This window comes from Syngnathus scovelli, chromosome 9 (genome assembly GCF_024217435.2).
Source record: "Syngnathus scovelli strain Florida chromosome 9, RoL_Ssco_1.2, whole genome shotgun sequence".
In the NCBI taxonomy this organism is placed as follows: Eukaryota; Metazoa; Chordata; class Actinopteri; order Syngnathiformes; family Syngnathidae; genus Syngnathus; species Syngnathus scovelli.
The window spans coordinates 5,009,243-5,022,480 of record NC_090855.1 but is presented as its reverse complement, the minus strand read 5'-3'; the positions used below and the strand labels follow the sequence as shown (position 1 = coordinate 5,022,480).

The 13,238-nt window shown below is 36.8% G+C and overlaps 1 protein-coding gene across 2 annotated transcripts; it reads right to left on the bottom strand.

The window, feature by feature from the left end:
- Positions 1-239: 239 nt before the first annotated feature.
- fxyd5 (FXYD domain containing ion transport regulator 5) lies at positions 240-4,396 on the bottom strand. Of its 2 annotated transcripts, XM_049731359.2 has the most exons (10): positions 4,223-4,394; positions 2,762-2,807; positions 2,241-2,282; positions 2,045-2,164; positions 1,924-1,977; positions 1,668-1,739; positions 1,328-1,357; positions 880-954; positions 759-804; positions 240-397 (listed from the first exon to the last, which is right to left on the bottom strand). In XM_049731359.2, exons 1-10 carry the CDS (start codon positions 4,280-4,282, stop codon positions 355-357), a joined length of 588 nt encoding a protein of 195 aa, XP_049587316.1. In that variant the 5' UTR covers positions 4,283-4,394; the 3' UTR covers positions 240-354. The 2 variants fall into 2 exon arrangements, with proteins under 2 accessions (XP_049587316.1, XP_049587317.1); XM_049731360.1 differs by lacking the exon at positions 2,045-2,164 and having other exon boundaries at positions 4,223-4,396.
- Positions 4,397-13,238: the final 8,842 nt, after the last annotated feature.

Here is a 13,238-nt window from a genome sequence, read left to right as displayed (position 1 = left end):
CTGGTGCCGTTTTGTCCTCTTCCACCCACTTGTACCAGCGATATTAGTTGTCATAGCAATGTAGAGATAATGCCCCTGTCGTTCAGGTTGGTTATTCATTAGCGTCGAACCACTAAGCGATTCACTCGCCTTTTACGAAACACTGTCAGGTTCAAAAAGTTCCAATTTTACATACTGATGGAATTGAAACGCTTTGTAGAAAATTGCCAGGTAGATTGTCATATGTGACTGAATACGGCTTAATGGAAATAAGTCATTTTATTGGTTGATAAAGAAATATTCAACAAATTCAAGTACCACTTTTATGCTTTGTCCGTTTGACATGTAAGACCTCGTTAAAGTCGTCACTGGCTATTATGAGAATGTCTCTTCTTTTCTTTGCTCCACTCTATATGACCTGGAAAAAAAAAACACACAAAAGATAATTATCTTGACAATGACTATACCGCTGAAAGCAAAATAACCCTTGTATTTTTTGGGGTTATAAAGATTCTTATGATTTGGATCATTTAATCATCGCAAACATCTTAGTCAGCATTCTCTTGGACTATTGATTCAAGTGATTGATTGTGTGTCGTATGTCATCCAGTGGTGTAATATGAATTACTCAGCCTGGCTAACCCTCCTGCGTATTGGAACTTTATTTTATTTTACTGCAAAAAAAACAAAATACATTTTGCACCTCTTCAAACCACTCAGAATACACAGTTTATTAATGCATTGTTTTCTTAGTAAAGAAATAAAAATAGAGTCCTTACTTTGATGACCTTTTGCGACACTTGGGAAGCCGACAGACTTTACCACCTACACGAAAAAGTGAGGATGACGTTGAAATTAATCATAGCAATTTCAAGAAATTACATATTGATATTGTCTTACAGCCCAAGACCATGAGGCCAATCAGGAAAAGAGCTGCGGCGATGCACATTCCAGTCACTTGCAGGGACCAGTAATCTAAAAATAGCACAAGGATAATGTAAGTTTCCACAAAAAACACAAAAGCACTTTCTCTATTGTGACAAGACTTCCATTTTCACAGCGAACGTATTGGCATCGGTTTAAAAAAAAAAAAAAATGAGGCCCACAATTTTGATTCTTTCTGATCAGGCAGCTGATTGAACACCACGGTTTCATCAGACATTTGCCTTAAATTTGAAAGGCGTTTAAGTTTTGAGTTTGGTGGGCTATAAAGGACAATCGTTAGGGCACATTTAGAGAAACAACCATTCGTCGAGTCTTTCGTGAACTGAACATTTGGGAAAGTGGGAGGAAGCCAGAGTACCTGGAGAAAACTCCACAAAGGAGAGTGGGATTAATGAATCCTTACCATATGTGAAAGCTTCATCCCAAGCTGAATCTACAACAAAAGTAGAGAAATATATTGAAAGCGGGGAAAACACAATCTGGATAGGTGACACGTCTCGCAGCCCGGCTGACACATAGACGACAATGTATCACAAACATCTTCTCTCCTCTCTCAAAAGGTACAATCGAACATTAATCTGTCTGCAAGACAGAAAGCGAGGTGCTCTGTTCCTCCAGTCTTCCGTGAGTTTTGTCAGCTAGGCTGGGAATAGTGACATTGTCAGCCTGCCATGAGATAACAATAAAACTGTAGACGCCTGGGGCATTTAATGTGACGATGGAGTAAGAAAATGTTTGCTTACCCCAGGCAGGATCTTGATGGGTTTCGTTTTTGGTGGTTTTCGTCGTCGTGGCTGGGGAGGATGTTACTGTGGCTGTCAAGTGGGGGAAAAAAACCACATATAGTATATGAATCCTTCGCTTGTTATACTAAATGCATTTTTCTAATCGAATTTTTCGAATTACTCGATGAATCGTTTCAGCCCTAGGTCCCTTGAATCAAATGACCTCATGATTCATTTGACATCTGTCCCCTTCTCCCGACCTCCTATCTATTACCTGGTGTGGATGTCACGTGTTCTGTTGGGCGTTCTGTTGTCCCCTCACTGGAAACTGCAAAGATTCACGATAAGTCACATCAGTGTAAAAGGATGGATGTTTTTGAACTTCAATCTGATACCTGTTAGTGTGCTAGCTTCCGGTTTGGTAGTACTGATGTTAACTGGATTGATGGTGATGATGCTTTGGTTTAAGGTGATCATCAAAGGGTCAGCAGTACTCATGAGTTCCAGTCCTTCTCCTGTTACACCAATTTTGTTACATTAAATCACAATGCCATTGATAGATGAAATGATGGAAGGTATAAATCGACATACCAGGTGTTGACACGAAAGGTTCAGCTGTGATAGCCTTTGACACTGCGTAGACAAGTAATCATAGTGGTCGATATTTGATAACAAGCTCTAGTTGTAGTGGAATTTACAAGGAGAACAAAGCACAGTGCTGTGACCGCTTCACACAATGTTCTCATCTGTTGTCCTGGCATCCACGTGACAATGAGTCTGGCCATGCCCAACGCACAGGCCTCATAGTATGTCAAAATAATAGTCTTGTGAGCGGGGTGTAGTGACGTGACTCTCATGAAAGCACCACAGAGATGGATTGTTGTGGGCCAATCAAAGCACAGGAAGGCCTTTGTTTACCCACTCAGGTTCCCGGTACCTTCCGATTATCATCAACTCGCTTTTCAAAACTTTCTTGGGCTGAGGAACTTTCCGTGATCTGTGATCATCTTAGTTTAATATATCTACGAAACACTGTCTTAGCAAGAGGAAAATGTGAACCATTTCAACCACATCCTGGTAACATTTCAAATTTAGACAGTTGTGCCACTTACTATTTGAGAATGCTGACAGCAGACAAACCAGAAAAGCCAAGTAGATCTAAAATAAAATTAACATATTTTTATTAAACAAATAACACACTACCCGAACACACTTCACTTTATCACTTTATTATGTCGGAGAACTTCAGTGGATTCGGTTACCTGTTAGCTTAACTCTTGTGAGTTTTGCCTTTTCGGCAGGAGAAACCTTAAAAAGTTTGTGTTCTGAGTTGCTAACTTATATTTGTTTAGAATTCTAAAATGTGAGGCATATGTGTAACAGGGTGAGACCTTCATTTATTTTTACACTTGACAGTTGGTCATGTTAAAGTGTTACTTCAAACATTGCTAAAAAAAGGTTTATAATGATGACAGTTTGACAGCTAAACGAATTCTTCCTCTTTTAATTACTTCTTACAGGAACATTTAGTCAGTTACTATGCTGTACAATATTTTTGATTTTCTACAATAGTGCTATTGACAGCTGGGTGTCGATATCATTAAATCATCTAACCCTGTTGTATTTTTAAAATACTTAAAGCCTCGTGATATGTACTCAACTAACTTGTCATTGATGGTTGCCACGGTTACGACATGACAAACAGAAGGAAAGCAATGAATTATAGACAAGGTATTGTGCGTATAATATGTACACAGCAGGGGTAAAATAGGACTTGGATATTAAAAAATGGGAGCACTCAAACCATGGAGGCTTATTTGATAATGCAAACAGGAAGTTTGCATTGCGGTCGACACCACGTTTGGCATCTCTCCTTCCTCTTTGAAGCAACATCCCCCACACTACTCTTTACTTTAAATGTCATCGTTTTTAAAGATGCCCACATTATGGCAAACACTATTCATTTTCCAAACAAAACAATAACTATAGAGGCTGCCAATTGCGTTCACAATCCTCCCACACTAGTTTATATCGATCAAACTTCAACACGTGTTTCAAGTGTGGACCTGTCACCAATTAAAATGTGGAATTGGACAAGGTGTCAACATTTTGCTTGTAAGATAGTGGAAATCCTTTACCGCTGACTTGGAATATAGATTCCTCCACCGCCCGTAAATGACCCAAAACCACTACAGCGTTTTTTTTTCTCAGTGCGTATGTAGACTCAAGAGGAGGTAAAAATTAGGAAGTTTATTCCCCATCCCCCTCGTTGAATTTTTGACCTATCCTGGTGGCAGCTCGTCCTCCAGGCTTGGACGAGTGTGACAGGTGAGCATCCAGGCTGCCATGAGCTGTGACAGCTCACATTAGCAGGTCATGCCAATCTTCATCTCTCTGCATAGCATATGTCAAAGCCGAGGCCTGTTCCCCTCAGGGCCTTAAAGGTTTCTACCCACCCCCTCGTGACCCGCCAATTTGTCACATCTCCGTCTGCCTCTGTCTGTCAGCCGCCATCAATCGCCCTTAACCCAAATAAGCCTTTGGAATAATCCATTGGAGGCTAACGTGCCTACCTTTGTGTCCATTGTGTGAGGCAGCCCGCGCCAAAGCTTCATCCTGTTCACCCTCATCATGTACGAGGTTTTCGCTTCCTCATTCGGAGAGGCTGAGGAGGTAACGGCCCAGCGGCCACACCCGCATATTCGCCGTCACTACTTCCTCATCCAGACATGTCAACTCTGTCATCAGTTCACTCCCACCCCCTACTACAAATCCTTTGTCTTTCACTCTCCCTCACTCACAGCGCTCTCAGTAACACAGATCATTGTTCTAGCACAATCCGAAATATTTATGCATTAATGGTCCATGTCGGTGATAAAAAATAAAAAAAAAAATGCCCTGAAGGAACATAAATAATAGTAACTTGTCCAATTTACTGAACAAAAAATAAAAATGTTTTTACCTATGAAAAATTATATACAAATAAAATGTGATTTAGCTAATTTGATATTATTTGAAAATAATTTAAAAATAAAATAATTATTTGAAAAGAATTTGAAATTATTTGGAACATTTATCAGGAAATTTTATTTGCTCTTGTAGACCACTTAAAGTTGACACAGGCACTTTAACCCCTGCTCTGTATGAAATATAAACACATTGGAAATAAAATCCCATAATAATGTACAAATAATCATGCAGTGTGTCTGTGTGCATGTGTGTGTGTGTGTGTATTACACAAGATTAGACAAAGCCTGCAATTCATCCACATGTGCAGAGGAGTTTCTGCCCTTCCGCTTGTAACTCAGCTTGTTCTTTTGCATAAATTAACAACTCACGCTGAGCATATGTCAGGTCAGTGATTTAGACTCATCACTTTATCTAATATCACCAGAATTTTCTGCGTCAGAATTAATTTATGGTGAATGCTTGACCTCCCCCTCCTGCTGAGAATAACTTTATCAGTTTAATCATTGATGGTGACTGTTTCACTTTTGTCAACGCCCACCTTCTACAGTCACAAAGTTAAAGTCATTATTATTCTTTTTACTAATCATGTAAGACATTCACAATAACACTTTGTTTTACTCTGGAGTAATTTTGTTTGAGCTTATTTGTTTATAAAAATTAAAAGAAATATTTACAAATAACGCAAAACTAAATTTAAACTTTGTGTCTTGTTTCACGTTGTAGGCATACAGTTAACGCGAGGTTAATGCGAACAACCAAAAGAGATAAAGTCTCGATTTGGCAACAAATGTTAACCTTGTGGCTTCAGGCAAAATATGGATATTAATGTAGCGTTATTGCTGTGATAAAAATGCAAAGCACATCTTGTTATTTTTCAGGGTCGTTAGGTTTCTGAAGCAGTTCTACATTATATTTACATATATTCATCATTATCATCATCATAGGAAGTTCAGAAACAGCCATGTTGTATCTCACTATAATGCCGGAGGTTACGGACATATGGCACAACATATTTTTATATTCCACAAATGAGGCTGGCCTTTCTCGTTAGCGTTAGACTGAATAATGAAGGGTGGACTTGTTGGGTTCATCTTTAAGACATTTTTAAAATCTGCTGATTCCTGTCATAAGGACAAGGGAGTGAATTGGGGAGTGTCTTTGTCGGTGTTTGATATTTGCCGCCATCAATGCATCAGGAATTTGAGGCACTGCCTTGTAAAGCAATTGTAACATTTTTACTCTCTGCTTGGATTTGTTTATTCAGAATAGCAGCCAGGAAAACATTAGGAAGGATGTGAAAACAGGCTGCAAGCCAAGTATTTGTTCCTCTTTTTTTTTTCCTTCTTAATTGTGTGCTCATGTATGTTCAAGCTCCCTGGAGATTCTTCACAAGGCAACATGAATGAAAAATAGACAGAGTTGACAGAGTATTGAGCTGTCAAGCACATGACTGTTGCTGATGATGCATCTAGATTTCGCAAGGCGTTTAGCGGCTTGAACGTAAGCAAACGTTTGGTAACGAGCCAAATGTGTGTTGACAGCTCGCGATGAAAACAGTGAGCCTAATAGAGGAAATACATCTGAAGGAAACCAGGAGACTTATCTTTAAGTTGGCATGCGAGCTCCTATCAGTAGAGACTTGCATATAATATAATATAATATAATATAATATAATATAATATAATATAATATAATATAATATAACATAACAACATAACATAACATAACATAACATAACATAACATAACATAACATAACATAACATAACATAACATAACATAACATAACATAACATAACATAACATAACAACATAACATAACATAACATAACATAACATAACATAACATAACATAACATAACATAACATAACGTAACGTAACGTAACGTAACGTAACGTAACATAACATAACAACATAATATAATATAATATAATATAATATAATATAATATAATATAAAATAAAATAAATAGATTAATAAATAAATAAAAACTTAGTTTAACAGTAATGGAAAGAAAAAGACTCCCCAGAAGAAGCATAATGTGAGATGTGAGAGAATAAAAAAAAAAACACATTTCCCAATCCAGCATAGCGTTTCAGCTGTCTGCATGTGTTTGCTCATGTGACTGATGTGACGAATCGCGCTAGAGGGGAAAAGCTGAAGCTAGAGGCTAAAATATAATGGCCCTGTGCAGACAAATGTGAGCCTCAACGCTCTTGTTCTGTGTATTGTGCACAGCAAAAGGGACCCAAACAAGCCGAGAGGGGCTGAAAAAGAGACACAAATACAAAGTGACACGTGTCACTGTTTGCTCGACTGTTTGAGCCTGTTCCAGATGTAACGCTATCGGTATTTACTGGTATTTTCTTCTATGAAACTGCCTTCCCAGCAGTCTATTATCTTCATTTGACATTTTTCCATCATCTGTTTGGTTAGTCAAAGCAAAACCTGAACAACTACTAAACGCATCTGTAGTGATCTGCACAGATGGCTACAAATTAATTCAGCATCTCTAGTGGGCATGATGTGGTTTATTAAATTTATGTTTCTGCTATGTTGCTTGATAAATATTAATTGAGAACTGCTCCAGAGAATTGAATGCCGTCACATCCTTATCCTGTATGAATGTCAACAATGAATATACAGGTTTATATATTTATATATATATATATATATATATATATATATATATATATATATATATATATATATATATATATATATATATATATATATATATATATATATATATATATATATATATATATATATATATATATATATATATATATATATATATTTTCACATCTCTTCAGTTTTGAAGTAAATGCGGAGATTCTGGAGAAGTGAACGATTGAATACAATTGACCTTCATTTGGCGCTATCATGGTATTTTATTAATTGGTATTTAATTAATTGGCATACATGTATTTGTGCTGAGATATTGCTACTTATTTTGTGCAATTTTAATATTTGATTTGACTTTATATCTCAGTTTTTAATGACATGATATATATATTTTGTATTTATTTATTGAAGGTTATTTTTTAAACAAAACAATATTTAAAATTAAGTTGAATGAAAATAGCTCTCACAAGTATTTAATGACCACTTAAGAATGCTTACCATAGTGGATACATACATTTTAAATGAGTCAGAAATATAATTTATATTTATAATATTCTTTTACATGCAGTTCCACTTTCTATTAAGTTGTGTTTAGAAGCCATAAAAGCTGAGGGCCGGATCCAGAAATCATTGTATCTGTGTGTGGGTTACCAAGGACACAAAGTGAAGCAGACCAAAACAAAACCACATTAAAATAACTGTCTTTGAAAATGTGAAAGCCATTAGCCATTAGTAATTACAAAAAAAAAGTCCAAGTGTACAGAAAATCGACACATCCAAAATAGTAAACTTACCGTAAAAAACAAAAGTACATCCTCAAGAGCATCTCTCAGAATTGGCTGTTTTAACAACATTAAGATGACAAAATGTAATTGGTGCCAGTAGCCACACAGTTTTCTTTGTCTATGTTTGATTGAGAGACACTTTGAATGATACTTTAGTTTGAATAGAGAAGGGATTATGTGTTCCATGACCTTCTTTACTTTTTTTTTATTCAAGGTAGATGAATTTGTGTGGGATGTGTATGTGCTTCTCTGATGATTATTGCGGTTTGAAGGTTTCTTAACCTTGTGGAAAAATAAATGTTCTATGCCGGCTACTGATCTGACACTTCTGTTCCACAAAATTGCTCCACTCGCTGCCGTTCTCTTGTTACATTGTCAATGAATAAAAGATGATTTTAATATGAAATGTTGGACAGCGTAAGGTGAAGCAAGGTGCACATGTATTGTATGGAAGCTCAGAAGCTGAAGTATTTCGATTGATTCTATTCAGTTCCGACAGACTTAGCATTAGCAGAATTAGCATTATTGCAAAAATATTGCGGCTTTTTACAGTGCCGTCATGTTTCAAATATATCAAAATGCTTATCACTGTCAGGAGCTCAGTGAGATGAATTTCTTTGGGCAAAATGTTTTTTTTTTAAGAGCAAAATCCTATTTTCTATTTCAGTACATTTATTTAGTGGTGAAAAAAAACACATTAAGAAATAATTATTTTGCATCAAAATTGTGGGGGTACAATTATTAACAATCATAACACTGGTTAATCATTTTCACGAGCATAATACCAAGATGTCAAAAATAAAAAGCTGCCACAGGCTCCAGTTGAGCCGAGATCGGATCAGATAAAGCGTTATAGAAAATAGACGGATGAATGGCTGTTTAAAAAGGTTGGTGAACTCAAAAAATGTAATATACTTCTAAAATGATTTGCAAAAAAAAAATTCTTGGATTTCAAAGCATTTTATTGAACTTGAACATATAATGGCTCTCATATTGACATTCGTCTTTTCTATTCAACACATCATAAGCATTCATGCAGTGTACCAGATAAAGACTTGGTAATAGAATGTTCTACCTACTGAAAAAATATGGAATAACTGCACTGTACTCTTTTGACAGCGAAAATATTGGAAAATATTTTTTGTACACAACCTCCCCTGAATATTGTGCTTTATTTGTTCGGTCTGACCTTCTCATTTAAGACCGAATGGCTTGGCAACTCAAAGGGAAGATCTTGCTGCTTTTTTTTTTTTTTTACTAACCTCCACCAATTCACTGATGAGCCTGCTGACATCGTACATACACAGCTTATTTCATGTCGCATGAATATGACCTGATAAATTGTAAATTTGTAGGTGGTACAAGACATTCAAGAGATCGTGTAGATTGAAATGAGCTCACATAAAACATTTGACACATATTGAAAACATGTAAAAACAGATTTTTGATATTACATATGTCAGATCGGATTGCGTTTTATTGGCTGGAATGTTTGATACATTCCACAGGATGTGACCTCAGTGATACCGTGTAGTCTCCAGTGGCGTAATAATAAAAGGAGCTTTTCCTGAAATCAAAACAAAAGCAAGAGATAGCATCACAATGTCTCTGACCCAAAGTGACCCTCTTTGAATCTCCATTCCAGGTGTCTGAAAGCTTTCTCCCAAGTAACACACAAATACAGAGATGCTTTTTATCTTTCTCTCTCTCTCTCAGGGGATGCCTTGTTTTTATTGATTCACCTTTTGCAAACCTTGAACAGTAAGTTCAATAGACTTTAATCAAGTATACGAAAAGGACACAAAACATAGCGATCGCAAAAGATGGACTATAGTTTTTTTTTTTTTTTTAAGAGCACATTAAGGTTTGAAGTCATTTTGGAGTGTGGGAGGTTTGTCTGCTTTCAGAACAAACTCAAAGTGTATTTGATTATTTTTTAAATTAATACACAAAAGCAATACAAAGCAATACTTTTTACTATACTTACTATACAATACTTTAGCAATACTTTTTACTGTATACAATCCAATTATTTAGCAATATAAATAATAAATTGAAATATTATAATATATATTATAATAAATATTAATAATATCTCAATTATTTAGTCATTTGTTTTTCTTCTAAGCTAAGGCCTAAAAACCAATTATGACATCATCATTGTTATTTATACTTTTTTTATGCAAAGAAAAATGCTTCCTTCTAAGCTAAGGTTCAAAGACCAATTATGACATCATCATTGTTATTTATAGCATAATATACTGTACATATATAATATAGCCTTATTGGATTTTTTTTTTACGCAAAGAAAAATGCTGTTACATATTCCCTCAGCTATATACAAACATTCATTGTGGGCTTATTGGAAGTAGAAAATGATAAATCTTCAAGAATCGATGCTTGTTTTGAATACTAACTGCGAGTTATTGATCCGTGTTCCATCAGCGTGAACAGCTAAAGGTTTCATTAGTTTAGCTATCCATTTCCCCCCCAGGTATAAATAGATTCTCCTCTGCAGGATAGCGTCACCCCTCACCACACCTATTTTTTTTTTCATCCACTCATCTGTTTACTCCCTTTCTGCACCTCTGCATATTTTCTAAATTGCCTCCTGCTCCTGTCATCTTTCCACTTCCTCTCCTTTCCACTCTTCTCCTGCTCTTACCGCAGCGTAGCTCTCATTGACTTTCCGGCCCGTCTGATGCATGGTCCACAAGGCGTTGATCTTCTCACAATGACTGGCCCTTTATGGAGATCTTCACACAAACTCAGGTGGGGAAAGTTTTAGTGTTTAGGAAATTACAGCTTGAAAAGACTAGCATCATCTCACAAGACCCGAACTTGATCGATGTAACAGCAAGGTCAGGGTGAGGTAAGAGCAAAGAAAAATACAAGCTAAGAGGGGGGATGAGCAGAAAGCAACGGGAGACAAAGAAAGGACATGAAGCTATAATATAAGATAAAAGATATGTTAGCAAGACAGAAGGGACAGCTTTGAGGGATGAATGTGTCCCTGGGAAGACGAAGATGGTTGGCAGAGATGAGAGGGGCCGTGAGGTTGTGTGTTGACAATTGCATCATGCTTCTGAGTCACCGCTTTAAGTTGGAGCATTGGGAGCTTAGTCATGAAGGAAGATGCCGTAATTGGACCAAAAGCTGCCCGGGATCCATAGCAACAAAGATCTCCTTTTTTTTTTCTTTGCTCGCTTCGTTTGACACCTCAACCTGAGAAAACAATTGAACATTGGCAAGATGACGTTCATCTAAGTCCTTAATTTATTTATTTATTTATTTTTTGTTGAATAATTATACAATAGCAAATAATAATAGTCATTTAAAAGGCAGTAATGAGGAAAAAAATGCAATAAGTGGTGGAAAAAGAGCAAGTCCGTCATTCTTGCAGTGCACTAAATTGTCCTTCTAGTGAAGACGAAGAGCATCGTAGTACATGGACCTTAAATTGGATATTGAGGATATCGAAAGAAAAAAAAAAACGCTCAAATAGCTTTCCTCAATTATAGATGACAAATATTAGCGATCAACTCCAGGAAGCGAGAGCTAACGAGGGATTCTCAAGGACATCAGAGTAAACAAAGGGATATGAGAGTGCAATTTACCTGGATTGATAAATGACTAGAAGAGGGGCAAATAAAGGTTTGGGCGCCATGACAACCCATCGTCTCACGCAAGGAAAAAAAAAAAAAACAATCATGGCCTTGAAGTTGTATACATTAACATGATTTAGCTAGCTGCTGCGCCAATATCAATTCCCAGCGGCCTTTAAAGTGATGGTAAGGACTTAATTGAGTCGGGAAGCGCGACTTTACAGTATTTTAAGTCAATGTCATAAATATACAACAGTGGCGAGTCATTCCGATAAAACTCATGAGAAAGATGGCTGTGAGCAACTTTTTTTTATACCTATTTGGAACAATTGTCTCCACAGAAATTTCCATCCATCCATCCATCCATCCATCCATCCATCCATCCATCCATCCATCCATCCATCCATCCATCCATCCATCCATCCATCCATCCATCCATCCATCCATCCATCCATCCATCCATCCATCCATCCATCCATCCATCCATCCATCCATCCATCCATCCATCCATCCATCCATCCATCCATCCATCCATCCATCCATCCATCCATCCATTTAGTAGGCAGAAGCTCAGCCCAACACGTCATTTCAGTTAGTCACTCTACACTAAATCTTAATTCTATACTTAATGTCAAGCAAAAAAAAAAAAAAACAAGCATGTTAAAAGCTTATAAAACTTGATGATGCATGGTTGCCTTGGCAACAAAGCAAGCCACTATACCACCAGATCTTTTATAGACAAAAGGCTTCAATTTTTATTTTGATAGCTTTTAACGGCATTTCATTTAGAGTATTTACCTACTTTTAGAGGGCTAGTCATCATTTAGTATGGCTTCGGCATCTTATGTGCTCTTCAGAAAAATAAAAGTTCACTATCTGCATAAATAGCTTAGGTATGAATTCACTGTGGATAATGACATTTTAATTCAATAGCACAGTTGAATTTGTGTGATCCCGGACTGACCTGTGGTGGCGACTATCAACACTGCATTGTAATTAGTGGAGCCGCTCCCTCCCTGTTGCATTGACTACACAGACAGAGATTTTTTTTTTTGGGGGTGGATGCAGACTGGGCACATTTTAGACTATCGCTCAGGGAGGAAATGTGTCCACTTACAGGAAACGACTTGACTGGTCCCAATGGTCTCTTTAATTATAAGAGGGAGCCGTAATCAAGCTCACATCCTGTTTTGATGGTTCGTCGTGGTGCAAACTACTGTTGACCTAATGGGTAAGAAAGATAAAGGAGGATCTGAAAAGGGAATTGATTTTGATGAAAGAGCTTTACTTTCATATGACTCTAATAAATAACATGATGGTGGCAAAAATGAGTCGTGTGGCCCAAACATAGTCCAATGACATTTGTCATGTCTGGATCAACACATTTGCACTATATAAGATTGTTCCTTGCCATTGGCCTTCCATCTCTCTCTGAGAGCTGTTATGTCGAGACAGCAGCTGATGCGCTCTAATAGAAATAGAAGGTGGAAGAAACTTACCAGATATTTTTTTTCCTTTCTTTTCTTCTATCAAATACACCCCCAGATTCTGTTATTATTTTCAATTTTATGTGCTCGGTTGGCAATATATTGTGGTCATTT

Coding starts and splice junctions, on each gene's coding strand:
- fxyd5 (XM_049731359.2), bottom strand. CDS start 4,282: ATGATGAGGGTGAACAGGATGAAGCTTTGGCGCGGGCTGCCTCACACA. Junction 1,740..1,923: donor ACACGTGACATCCACACCAG/GTAATAGATAGG, acceptor CCCACTTGACAG/CCACAGTAACATCCTCCCCA. Junction 398..758: donor TGTCGCAAAAGGTCATCAAA/GTAAGGACTCTA, acceptor TTTTTTTTCCAG/GTCATATAGAGTGGAGCAAA.